The sequence below is a fragment of the Acomys russatus genome, chromosome 15 (assembly GCF_903995435.1).
Source record: "Acomys russatus chromosome 15, mAcoRus1.1, whole genome shotgun sequence".
NCBI classification, from domain to species: Eukaryota; Metazoa; Chordata; class Mammalia; order Rodentia; family Muridae; genus Acomys; species Acomys russatus.
Window position 1 is genome coordinate 65,075,624 of NC_067151.1, and position 13,600 is coordinate 65,089,223.

The 13,600-nt window shown below is 50.7% G+C and overlaps 1 protein-coding gene across 1 annotated transcript in view; it reads left to right on the forward strand.

The window, feature by feature from the left end:
- The window catches only part of Them4 (thioesterase superfamily member 4), a 37,068-nt gene that overhangs the window by 753 nt on the left and 22,715 nt on the right, over positions 1 to 13,600 (forward strand). Inside the window, 2 exon segments of the mRNA XM_051157661.1 lie at positions 5,769 to 5,852; positions 5,855 to 5,957. Coding sequence (XP_051013618.1) covers positions 5,769 to 5,852; positions 5,855 to 5,957 — 187 coding nt within the window.

A 13,600-nucleotide genomic window follows, 5' to 3' on the forward strand; every position in this document is an offset into this window, starting at 1 on the left:
CCCCATCCCACTGCAAGGAGTTTGCGGTCTAGTTTGGGAGAATGGGGTTAATTTGCCAAATTCGAATGTCGGTACACTGTGTGTTGTAATAAATAACTAAAGAGCAACAGGGAACAGCGCTGTGTTGAACTGAAAGAGAACTTTGGTTATTAGGGCACTGTGGCATCTCTCTCACGTTGTTGCAGCTTCCTGCTAGACAACAAATGAGGGCTGGAGGCCCTCCGTGATGGACACACACACACACACACACACACACACACACTTTAAAATAACAATCAATGTGGGTTTATTATTGTCAGTCAGGCACCGTCTTGCCTCAGAAAAGAAAATGTCTTGTGCTAATCTTACAACAAATATAAATTAGTTTCTTTAATTATATGTTGGTGCCTGGAAGTCTATGCTGAAAATACTTAAGCATTAGTATTTCCAGGCTTTGTTGTGCTGACCTCGACTCAGGAACGTCACAGAAGGAGGCATAAAAGTCCCAGCTTTTCTTACGAGTCCAGCTTCCATAAATGTATAACTAGAGATCAAGCATGACCTTTTCTCTACTGAGAACCACGGTCCTGATTCACCCCGCCTTCATCGCTGTGCTGTGGATTTACAGGCGCATTTACTGCAGGTAGCCCTTAGTTCTTGCGTCTTTGAACTGAAAGGTGTTTTTATTTCCCCCAACCCTGTGGTGCCCACCTAAGGTGATTCAGCATGCCTCCACTCCCACTCTCTCTGATCTACGCTTTCGCACTAACTTCTTTTCCTTCTAGCCTTGCCAAGACTCTGCTGGTTTCTCTTTCCTGAATTTAGTAATTTCCCACTTCCCTAGGTTCTAGTAGTGAGTATCACTTAAACCTTTGCTTCTTGCTCCTCTATCCCTAGTTCAGCTTTGGGCGTATCCAACCCAGAGCTTTTAACAGTCTCTTTGGCTGCTTTCCTTTTCTCTCACCCTCTTAATTCATCCTCCGCACTTGATAAAACTTTGCTTGAAAACGCATGTTGTTTGTTACTTTGCTGAAGGCTCATTATGGAAAAAGGCGGTTCAACTCTGCAGTACTACCTTCATGAGTCTTACATGACTGCGCTTTATAAGCTTTATAACGGGAGAGAGGTGGGAGAGGGACAAGGTGAGGGGGACAGGGGGCTGGGGGGGGGGGAGCACCAGGCCCATGCCTTTTATCCTAGCACTTGGGAGACAGAGGCAGGTGGATCTCTGAGTTTGAGGCCAGCCTGGTCTACAGAGCGAGTTCCAGGACAGCCAGGGCCGCACAGAGAAACCCTGTCTAGAAAAGGAAAAGAAAAGAACCTTACTTATTTTTAAAATTTGTTTTTACTGTGTTGCATTTTGTGTGTCTGAGTACAGTGTGTGGCAGTTCCTGTAGAGGCCAGAGGAGGGTGTTGGATCCCCTGGGACTGGAGTTTTGGACAGTTGTGAGGTCATATGGGTGCTGGGAATTGAACTTACATCCTCTAAAAGAAAGGGCAGTGCTCTTAACCACGGATCCATCTCTCCAGTCCCATATTGGCTCCTTAAGTAGTTTCATCCTAAGTGAAAACATCTGTGACATAACAAGTGTGGTGTGCTACTCATGCCCTTCTGTGTTATATAAATATATAATATGTTTTATTATTGTTGCAGTTATATATTACGTTATTTATAATATTTAAAACATACATCTGTCTTTGTCCTTGTGCTACCTAAAGTCACCTTTCACACTAATTTTTTAAGCCACTGGCCTAGAAGGTTAAATTTAAGGCCTGTGGTGGAATCCCTCTGTGTTTTGTGAGCCATGTTTTGCTGTGCCTGTTTTCTCTGCACCTTCCATCTGTGAGGGCTGAGAGCTGAGCTGTTCCCCAGGGTGTTTGTTTAAGTATTCTCTGAAACCACTTGTATCTATATTTATGTCTAATATTTCCCATATCTGTGGTTGCTAACACTTAAAGATAGGGCTTAGGTCTGTCTTTTTGTCTTTCCTGTCCCCAGCATAAAAACAGGGTACATAATAGAACTTAGAACATTTTTTTGGGATTTTACTTTAAAAGTTAAAATCAGACTGGGTGTGGTGGAGCACACCTTTGGCTCCTGCAGTCAGGAAGCAGAAGTAGGCAGAGCACATAAGCTCCAGGACAGCTACATAGTGAGACTGCCTCAGATAAAAAACAGACAAATAAATAAATAAGGTAGGAGAGCCCAGGGAGTCATTCTGATTGCTAAAAGTCTTCAATTAGCTGTGTTTCATTAGCCCATAAAAGGATATTTAACTGATCCAAGCGGGGGTTTCCTCCTGTTGGAGAGATCTGAGTGGGACCAAGGAGATGGCTTGCCAGATATTTGCCCTGCAACCTGACAGCCTGAGTTCAATCCCAGGAACCCATGTAAAAATGGAAGGAGAGAATTGACTCCACAAAGTTGTCCTATGATCTCCACATGAGTGCCATGCCATGTATGTATGTACACACACACACACACACACACACACACACACACACAAATAATAATAAATATTGAAAAAGAAGAGCTCTGAGGATTACATGAACCCAGATTCATAAATATGAACCAGCATCCCCAGTGGTCCAGAGGGTAGGATTCAGCTTTTCCCTGCTATGGCTGGGGTTCAGTTCCCAGTCAGGGCAATGCAACTCCCTGGTGGTGGGAGGGAGGTGAGAGGCCATACCTTTAATCCCAGAGGCAGAGGCAGAGGCAGGCTGACTTCTGTGAATTTGAGGCCAACGTGAGCTACATAGTGAGTTCCAGGACAGCCAGGGCTACATAGCGAGAGCCTGTCTCCAAACAAACAAACATGGTTGTTACTGGGTCCTGGGAATATAACTTAGTGGCTACGAATTCTTCCTGCCTGTCTTACTCTCCTATTGCTGTGAAGACACCGTAACCAAGGCAATGGATAGAAGAAGGAGTCTCCTGGGGCCTTAGAGGGTGAGTCCATGGCCATGGTGGTGTGCAGCCTGGTAACAGGGCCGACGTGGTGCTGAGGTAGTAGCGGAGCACTCACACCCTTACCTACAGGCAGAAGGCAAAGAGAGCTAACTGGGAATGATGTGAGCCTTAAAAACCCCAGAGCCCTCCCCCAGTGATACACCTCCTCCAACAAGGCCAGCTATGGTGGCACAAGCCTTTAATGCCAACTTGAAAGGCAGAAGTGGTGGATCTCTGGGTTCAAAGCCAGCCTGGGACATATCGAGTACCAGTATTGCAGTAACTTTTATTCCTCTGAAGTCATTGTCGTCTCCCAGGCTTCCTGCCTTGTCCGCTAACCTAGGCCTAGTCCCGGAAGCTTCTAGACTCCGTACAGTCTAACCTAGCCTAGAATGTTTTCATTTTCCAGCCTCTGAGACTCACTGCTGAGTCAGTTCACCCTATCTAGAGTTCTTCCTGAGCTCCAGCTGGCTGCTCCAACTTAACTGTTGTGACTCAAACTCCTCTCCAAGCCGCCTGATTGCATCTGGCTTCTCTCAGCTTCTCACTGAGTAGTTAGTTCTGTTTGACCTCAAATTAACTCTAAAAATGTGTTCTAATCTTCTGGCTTGTTCTCTCTTCAACCTGTCTCTGTAAAACTCTCTGGGTAAAACTGCCTCTGAATTCCGCAAACTGAACTGCCACGACGTCAGCCCACTGCACTTCCTCTCAACTCCCTCACTCAACCTGGACTGCCTGAACAGAAGTGACTAGACCTCAGAGATCTGCAGGCCTCTTTCTCCTGAGTGCTGGGGTTCTAGGCGTATACTACCATGCCTAGACCTAGGCTTTTCTTTACCTGAAGCTTGCTCTGTACTAGGCTAGCCTTGAACTCAGGGATCTGCTTGCCGCTGTCTCCTGGGATTAAAGATGTTGTCTGGAAAAAAAAAAAAAAGGATGTTGTCTGTATCCCAGCCAGAGCACACAGACCTAGGTGTTTGAGTGTGATCTCTTGCCAGAGCAGCCATATTCTGAATTAAAATGCCTCAACATACCAAGCCAGGAAAGGTTACATATAGTGAGAGAGATGGGCGTGGGGTGGGGATGGGGAGCTTTTATGTGCTTACAGAATGTAAGCTGGGTAAAGGTCCCTGCTGTCAACCCTGAAGTCTGATCCCTGGGACACCCTCAGCACCACCAAGCAATGGAAAAAGAGAACTGGTCCCTGCAAAGAGCTGGCCTGGTGGTGGCCACATCTTTTACTCCTAGCACTAGGGAGGCAGGGGCATGCAGATCTCTGAGTTCAAGGCCATCCAGGGCTTCACTGTAAGCCCCACTCTCAGAGACAGACAGACAATTTCTGGCTGGACACCATTGTACATGCCTGTAATCCCAGCATTTGGGAGGCAGGATGATCACAAAGGTCAGCTTGGGCTACAACACCCTGTCTCAAAAACAAAATTTAAAAAAAAAAAAACACTTTGTTATTTTTGAGATTGTATTTTAATTACATTTCTCCCTTCCCTTTTATCCTCTGAGCCGCCTCATATGCCTTGCTCTCCTTTAAATTCATGACCTCTTTTACCATGCTTTGTTTATGTTTACATGCATTCCAAATACAGCCTGTTGAGTCCAGTTGTTTCCTGCATGAATTTTTCAGCGCTGACTGTTTGGGACTAGAGAACCAGTGGGTGTGCTCGTCCCTGGGGAGGGCCACCTCTCCCTCCCTCTCCAGCTTCGCCCAGGTCCCTGTAGTTGTCTGTGTAGGGTTGTGGCCTCTCAGGCTGCTCTCCATGTGGTTTATTTAGCGTGTTCATTGGTGCTGTCCTTGTTCAGCTCACGTTTAGGCGGCCATGTTTCTGGGACTTCACTGGTATATATTATAACAATAGGAAACACAGCCTCATGACAAAGTGCTTTACAATCTTTCTACCCCTTTAAAACTTTTTTCTATTCAAAAAAAAAAGAATGGCAACTTAAAAGAGAATGAGCAGAATAAAAAGAGAAAAAAACTGCTGAATGAACCTGACTATTTTGGAACTATGCAGGAAGGTTTTTGCTGCCAGAAAAATGTAAAGTGAACGGCCTCAGCGGTATAAACCAGGGTGCACGCAGTGCAGTGAATGAAAAGAGCTTGGAGGGAGCACGGCAAGGTTTTACAACAGCCGTATTTAGGGGGAAAAATAATGAGTGTTTTTCTGCCATTTCCCAGGTTATCTAAACTAGGTCCTGAAGGGATAAGCTGATCAAAGCAGCATAGAAAATGAGATTACTTATCCTGCAGGCGATACAGGCAAAATGTTATTTCTGTTTGTTTCCTTGCTTCTCTAGTACCACAAAGTCAAGACGTGCTTTTTATCTCCAACGGGGGTCTTTGGTGATGCTTTGTTTTGTTTACACTTTTGTATTTGTGAGTGGAGCTTTGTGGACAGCTACATAAATGTTCCAAGGGTGCAGCTGAGTCATCAGGCTTACTGCAGGTTTTACCCTTCACCCACAGAGCCACCTGGAGACAGGCTCCCTCTCTTCCTCCTATTTGACCAGGATTGGAGCCAGCGCAGGCATCAGCAGACGCTGATCAGTGGTATTTTGGTGTCAGGGGTGTGGTCCAGTAGTCCATACATTGATCAGAATGGATTGATAATGGTGCCTGGAAGCGGAGTGCCACATAGTTGATGCCGTTTGTCGTCTTACCAGCTCTATGAAGGGGTGTAGGGCAAATGGGCTGCGAAGTCCCCAACCGTGTTGGAGCGGTCCTTTCCCAGCAGTAAGGAAATCAGCGTGGTAGTCTTAGCAGCTCACAGAAAATCTGAAAGAGTGCATACCTCCTATTTCTCTTTCTCTTGTCTCTTTCTTTTAGAGGTTATTTTCTTCTGAGGAAGTCACTCAGAAGGACTATGCTCTCCCTAACCCCAGCTGGGATAAGGACCTAAGACTCCTTTTTGGGGCCAGTTCATGAAGAAATGTGAAGATGGCTCCTGGAAACGTTTGCCTTCATACAGACAAAACCCTTCTCAAGTCCTTCAAGACTTCCACACCCGCTTTGTTGGTAAGAACAGCCCGTAAACTATTTCCCACGGTCGATATTTGCATATCAGTGTGGAGTGTAATAGACTGCCGCACTAATCCCTAAGAGAAGGAAGAGCCACGCGTGCTAGTTCTTCCACGTATAAAACCCCTCTCAGCAGGAAGCTCATGGGAGCTCAAGGCCGGCCAGGGCCACACAGCAAGTTCAAGACTGTGGGCTACACAGCAGGACCCCTTTTCAGAGCGGGGAAGAAGAAAAGGAGGGGGTGAAAAGTGGAGCAAGAAAGAACAAGGGTAGAGAAAGGAAAGGAGGGAAATGGAAAGGAGATTAGGAAGGAAGGAAAGAAAGAAAAAAACAACAACACAGGGAGTTCTAATAGTTCCCAGGTTGGTTGGTTGGGGGCAGAGTTCTGAGACAGAGTTTCTTGTGTATAGTTTTGGCTGATCTGGAACTCACTCTGTAGACCAGGCTGGCCTCAGAGCTCGCAGAGATCTGCCTGCCTCTGCCTCCTGAGTGCTGGAATTAAAGGCGTGCGCCACCACCACCCAGCTAGACCCCAGTTTTTTGGTTGGTTGGTTGGTTGGTTGGTTGGCTGGTTTTTTTTTCAAGACAGGGTTTTTCTATGTAGCCTTGGTTGCCCTGGACTCGCTTTGTAGACCAGGCTGGCCTCTGAGCTCGCAGAGATCTGCCTGCCTCTGCCTCCCCGAGTAATGAGATTACAGGTGTGCACCATGGCACCCAGCTCAGTCCCCAGTTCTCTAGGCCAGAAATCTTACTAAATTTTGTGGATTAAGGGACAGCATAAAACAGTATCAAAAATGAGATGATCCCTGTAGGGGCCAAAGGAAAAACACCTTGACCCTGACTTGACCCCCAAGCCCAAAACCAGGGCTAAGAAACAGAATCCCACCAATCCCTGAGCTTGCCACAGAAACCCACTAATCCCTGAGCTCAGGACTTGAGATCCCACTGCCACCCTCAGGAAACCCTATAAAAACCCTGCCTTCTGTTCAGTTCCCTGTTGCTTCTCACCCAGAAGCAGCCACCCCTCCTGGGTTTTTTCCCTTCCAATAAATGTCTTGAGTGAGGTTTGTTGTACAGTGTGACATTGTGGTATTTATTCCTTGGCTCCAATTGCCAGGCCACCTCTCAGAGCGGAGCTGACACTTGTGTTGGGGAAACCTTCCCTCCCTTAACAGAGCTGTGACACGCCTACAAAGGAAGCTTTTCTCTTCGTAACTGCAGCACTCAGTTCCATCCAGCCTTGCATCTTGAAGCTGGCATCACCAATTTCTCTTCTCTTTATCTCAGAATCCGGCTCCATCTCCCTGAGATGGTTAGAACACTTGAATCGCTGGTCTTAGTTGGAGTTACTGTTGCTGTGAAGAAAACTATGACCAAAAGCAAGTGAGGAGGCAGGAGTTTATTTGGCTTACACTTAACACACTGAATTTCATCAGTGAAGGACAGCAGGAAGTCAAACAGGGCAGGAAGCGGGAGGCAGGAGCTGATGCAGAGGCCGTGGAGAGGTGCTTGCTCATCCTGCTTTCTTACAGCACTGTCCTCTATGGCCTGGGCCCTCCCTCACTGATCACTAATTAGGAAAATGCCAGGAGGGGGCATAGGGGGAAGAGCAGGAGGGACTGGGAGGGAAGTTCCAATCAGGATGTAAAGTAAATAAATAAATTAAAGAATAAAAGAAAAGAAAATGCCCTACAGCCAGATGTTATGGAGGCATTTTCTCAACTGAGGCTTCCCGCTCTCTGATGGCTGCAGCTTGTGTCACGGTCACATACGCTCCATCCCACCCTCTGTGACCACACACCTCGTACCCAGCACTCACAAATTACACTTCCTGTCATTCTGGGTTTGCTTGGGTTTTTGGTTTTGTTTTTTAACACACTTTGTATCAAATAACTTAATTCTGTGCAAGTTTTATTTGTTTGTTTATTCTCTAAAGTTAACGACTTCACAATAACCTTTGCTCTGTCCTGACAGTTTGTCTCCTGTTTTTCTGGTCTACTGACTGTCCTTGTGGGTGCCTGCTTCCTTCTGGTCCCCTCCTCACACCTCTAGTGCTTTCCATCCTCACCCTCAGCTGGCCTTGCTTCCTATTTCACTAAAAAATAAAGCCAGCAGATGAGCATCTTGTCTCCTCCTCTCTGTACCTGAGCTTGTTCTGTTCTGCATGAATGAACTGACCATGAATGGCGGTCTTTGTGCACTGTGTTCCCATCCCCTGGCCTCCTGGGGACTTTTCCTGCCACATCTTTGTCGCCAGGAGACCTCCCACAGATGCCATTACTCATCCTAGTCTCTCAGCAGCACTCCAACACGCCACCATCAGACTAGCATAGGGTGTACCCATTTCTTGGTACACAGTATTTTTGTTTGCTTTGTTTTGTTTTTGTTTTTTGAGACAGGGTTTCTCTGTGTGATAGTCCTAGGTATCCTGGACTCACTTTGTAGACCAGCCTGGCATCGAACTCTCAGAGAACCACCTCTGTCTCCCTCCTGAGTGCTGGGATTAAAGGCGTGTGCCACCATGCCTGGCTAGTACTCTTCCTTTTAGTTTAACTTTTTATTGCTCAGTCCCTTTCATCTCCCTTCACACCCAGCCTGGAAGAAACAAAAAATAGATGGGCAGTGGTGGTGCACACCTGTACTGCCAGCACTCAGGGAGCCAGTGAGAAGGGGGCAGTGGTGGTGCACACCTGTACTGCCAGCACTCGGGGAGCCAGTGAGAGGGGGGCAGTGGTGGTACACACCTGTACTGCCAGCACTCGGGAGCCAGTGAGAGGGGGGGGCAGTGGTGGTGCACATCTGTACTGCCAGCACTCGGGGAGCCAGTGAGGGGGGGGGGCAGTGGTGGTACACATCTGTACTGCCAGCACTCGGGGAGCCAGTGAGAGGGAGGCAGTGGTGGTGCACACCTGTACTGCCAGCACTCGGGGAGCCAGTGAGAGGGGGGCAGTGGTGGTGCACACCTGTACTGTCAGCACTCGGGGAGCCAGTGAGAGGGAGGCAGTGGTGGTGCACACCTGTACTGTCAGCACTCGGGGAGCCACTGAGGGGGGCAGTGGTGGTGCACACCAGTGATGCCAGCACTCGGGGAGCCAGTGAGAAGGGGGCAGTGGTGGTGCACACCTGTACTGCCAGCACTCGGGGAGCCAGTGAGGGGGAGGCAGTGGTGGTGCACACCTGTACTGCCAGCACTTGGGGAGCCAGTGAGGGGGGCAGTGGTGGTGCACACCTGTGATGCCAGCACTCGTGGAGCCAGTGAGGGGGGCAGTGGTGGTGCACACCTGTACTGCCAGCACTCGGGGAGCCAGTGAGAGAGGGGCAGTGGTGGTGCACACCTGTAATGCCAGCACTCGGTGAGCCAGTGAGGGGGCGGCAGTGGTGGTGCACACCTGTACCGCCAGCACTCGGGGAGCCAGTGAGAAGGGGGCAGTGGTGGTGCACACCTGTACTGCCAGCACTCGGGGAGCTAGTGAGAGGGGGGCAGTGGTGGTGCACACCTGTACTGCCAGCACTCGGGGAGCCAGTGAGAGGGGGGCAGTGGTGGTACACACCTGTACTGCCAGCACTCGGGGAGCCAGTGAGAGGGGGGGGCAGTGGTGGTGCACACCTGTACTGCCAGCACTCGGGGAGCCAGTGAGAGGGGGGCAGTGGTGGTGCACACCTATACTGCCAGCACTCGGGGAGCTAGTGAGAGGGGGGCAGTGGTGGTGCACACCTGTACTGCCAGCACTCGGGGAGCCAGTGAGAGGGGGGCAGTGGTGGTGCACACCTGTACTGCCAGCACTCGGGGGGCCAGTGAGAGGGGGGCAGTGGTGGTGCACACCTGTACTGCCAGCACTCGGGGAGCCAGTGAGAGGGGGGGCAGTGGTGGTGCACACCTGTAATGGCAGCACTCGGGGAGCCAGTGAGAGGGGGGCAGTGGTGGTGCACACCTGTAATGGCAGCACTCGGGGGGCCAGTGAGAGGGGGGCAGTGGTGGTGCACACCTATACTGCCAGCACTCGGGGGGCCAGTGAGAGGGGGGGCAGTGGTGGTGCACACCTGTAATGGCAGCACTCGGGGAGCCAGTGAGAGGGGGGCAGTGGTGGTGCACACCTGTAATGGCAGCACTCGGGGAGCCAGTGAGAGGGGGGCAGTGGTGGTGCACACCTATACTGCCAGCACTCGGGGAGCCAGTGAGAGGGGAGCAGTGGTGGTGCACACCTGTAATGGCAGCACTCGGGGAGCCAGTGAGAGGGGGGCAGTGGTGGTACACACCTGTAATGGCAGCACTCGGGGAGCCAGTGAGAGGGGGGCAGTGGTGGTGCACACCTATACTGCCAGCACTCGGGGAGCCAGTGAGAGGGGGGCAGTGGTGGTGCACACCTGTACTGCCAGCACTCGGGGAGCCAGTGAGGGGGGGCAGTGGTGGTGCACACCTGTACTGCCAGCACTCGGGGAGCCAGTGAGGGGGGGCAGTGGTGGTACACACCTGTACTGCCAGCACTCGGGAAGCCAGTGGGGGGGGCCAGTGGTGGTGCACACCTGTACTGCCAGCACTCGGGGAGCCAGTGAGGGCGGGCAGTGGTGGTGCACACCTATACTGCCAGCACTCGGGGAGCCAGTGAAAGGGGGGGCAGTGGTGGTGCACACCTGTACTGCCAGCACTCGGGGAGCCAGTGAAGGGGGGCAGTGGTGGTGCACACCTGTACTGCCAGCACTCGGGGAGCCATTGGGGGGGCAGTGGTGGTGCACACCTATACTGCCAACACTCGGGGAGCCAGTGAGAGGGGGGGCAGTGGTGGTGCACACCTGTACTGCCAGCACTCGGGGAGCCAGTGAGAGAGGGGCAGTGGTGGTGCACACCTGTACTGCCAGCACTTGGGGAGCCAGTGAGAGGGGGGGCAGTGGTGGTGCACACCTGTACTGCCAGCACTCGGGGAGCCAGGGAGAGGGGGGCCAGTGGTGGTGCACACCTGTACTGCCAGCACTCGGGGAGCCAGGGAGAGGGGGGGCAGTGGTGGTGCACACCTGTACTGCCAGCACTCGGGGAGCCAGGGAGAGGGGGGCAGTGGTGGTGCACACCTGTACTGCCAGCACTTGGGGAGCCAGTGAGAGGGGCGGCAGTGGTGGTGCACACCTGTACTGCCAGCACTCGGGGAGCCAGGGAGAGGGGGGGGCAGTGGTGGTGCACACCTGTACTGCCAGCACTCGGGGAGCCAGTGAGAGGGGGGCAGTGGTGGTGCACACCTGTACTGCCAGCACTCGGGGAGCCAGTGAGAGGGGGGCAGTGGTGGTGCACACCTGTAATGCCAGCACTCGGGGAGCCAGTGAGAGGGAGGCAGTGGTGGTGCACACCTGTAATGCCAGCACTCGGGGAGCCAGTGAGGGGGGCAGTGGTGGTGCACACCTGTACTGCCAGCACTCGGGGAGCCAGTGAGAGGGGGGAGGTGAGGGGAAATCTCATTGTGGAAGCTGTGTCACACTGTGTTCCATACTATATACACCCTTTTGTCCACACACAGCTTTACTTTCAAATGTTCATTGCAATGAGCCGTTGGTTCCAGGCCATTGGCTTCTGCTCCATCACCAATACTGGAGCCTCAGTGGGACTCCTCCTCCTCGATGTTCTAGTGTTGCCCTGTATCATGGAGGCCGTACAGCTTTGCATCTGCAGGACCAACCCCTTCCTGAGCTCTCGTAGTTCGTCTATGGGTTAGATACTGGAGTGAGCCAACGCAAAGCCCTGCGTCGGGCCTGGGTGGTAGCCCTGCATCCCCAACCCCTGCTCCAGCTCATCCAGTGCAGAGCCAGCTCTCCAGCGACCATGCTCTCAGGGCTGGCTCACCACACCACACCAACAGAGCCAGCTCTACTGTGCTGCACAGGCAGGGGGCAGGGCCCACCTCCTGCAGGGGGGACGGGGAGGGCATCTCTCCCTCGCCCACACCACCCCGTGGCAGACAAGTGGCAGGGCCAGCTCTCCCACGCTTATGGCATCTGGCTGGCTCACCGGCAACCCCCACAAGCAGGCCAGCTCAACAGTGCACAGTGTTCTTTATCATTGTGGTCCCATCTAATCTCATGATTTTAGGAGTCGTTCAGAAACTTCTCAATTTAGTCATTGCAGCTAGTGTCTTGGCTTGCTTTCTGTTGCTGTAAACACTATGACTAAAAGCAGCTTGAGGAGAAAAGGGTTTATTCCATGCTTACTGCTTGAAACCCAGTCGTGAAGGGAAGCCGGACCAGAAGCCAGAGGCACAGAGGAGGCCGTGCTGACTTCCTCCAGGTACCTTGTTGAGCCATGGTGGGATGGGCCCTCCCAAGCCCACCACTAATGGAGAAAACGTCCCTCGAGCTTGACTGTGCGGTATGACGGAGGAGCTCCTCAGCTAAGGTCCCCTCTTCCTGAGTGGCTGCAGCCTGTGTCACATTGAAAAATACTAACTGCCACACTTAGTTTCACACCTGTGTAGGTTGAAATTATGGTTCTACAGAGCATAGACAGCAAAGTGTGAGTTTGGGCACAGTACTTTAGCTTTCCCTGGCTCCGTGTCCTCATGACTACAGGAGTACATGAAACAAAAGTCAGTCTCCGTGTCCTCATGACTACAGGACTACATGAAACAAAAGTCAAATTGCTTTAACCAGGAGTAGTTGGTCACTTTCAGGTTTCTGTTTAGAGCCAAGAATCAGTCTATCTCACCAAAGGAAAAAGAATTTTCTTAAGTAACTTACATTACTAAATTTTAATGGTTAAATTACTTTTTAAAATGATGTTTCTTTTTTAATATATACATTTATATTATTACACATGGGTAAAATAAACTACATACAGCAGGAAGAACCATGAGACAATCAGGAATTATATAAATGTTGCATTCACAGTGATTTGGCTATTTGTGTGTGGCAACCTTGAAGTAAATAAACATCTTTCCTGTCTTGTTGGGTCTAAATTTCTAAGTGGAGATTAATATCTATCATATCTCATCTCTATTAATTAAACATCTATCTTGATATAAAAACATCTTAACCCCTAACCTACTAAGCTTAATTGAAAGACTAAACTATCTGGTCTTCAAACCCATCAGAGATTTGAGAAGGGATAAAACTTAAATACTTGAGTGAACCCGGAGTTCAGGTTATCAGCTTCCAAAATGACAAAATGACTGAGACAGTTTACTTCCTGAACAGTCACCCAAACAGCTAAATTACTTAAAAGTACATTTTAATGCTGAGTATGGTAGAGGATGTCTAAAGGTTCAATGCTCCGGGGACTCAGACAGGAGAGTGAGAGCCTGAGACCATCCTGGGCTACGCCGTGGGACCCTGTTCCAACAGACCAGCCCCCACCCCATGCCACCAGGTTAACTTTTGCGCACGGAGCCCTGGGCCTAATCCCTGGCACTATAAAAATGCTACTGTTTTGTCAATGCCCTTAATCTGATGCAACCTGGCATCTCTGTGGTCAAACTTACCAAAATGGTCTGTGCATGGAAACTATTACTGACCTGCCAGTTTGGGTGGCCACTGTTCATTTTATAGTGTAAAGCTGGCCCTCTTACCCCTTGTGCCTCCGCCAGCCCTCCTCCCACCAGTAGCCAGGTGCTCCATGTGCCAACCCCCTGCTGTTGCCCCACTGCCTTAGCATCACCCTCCGT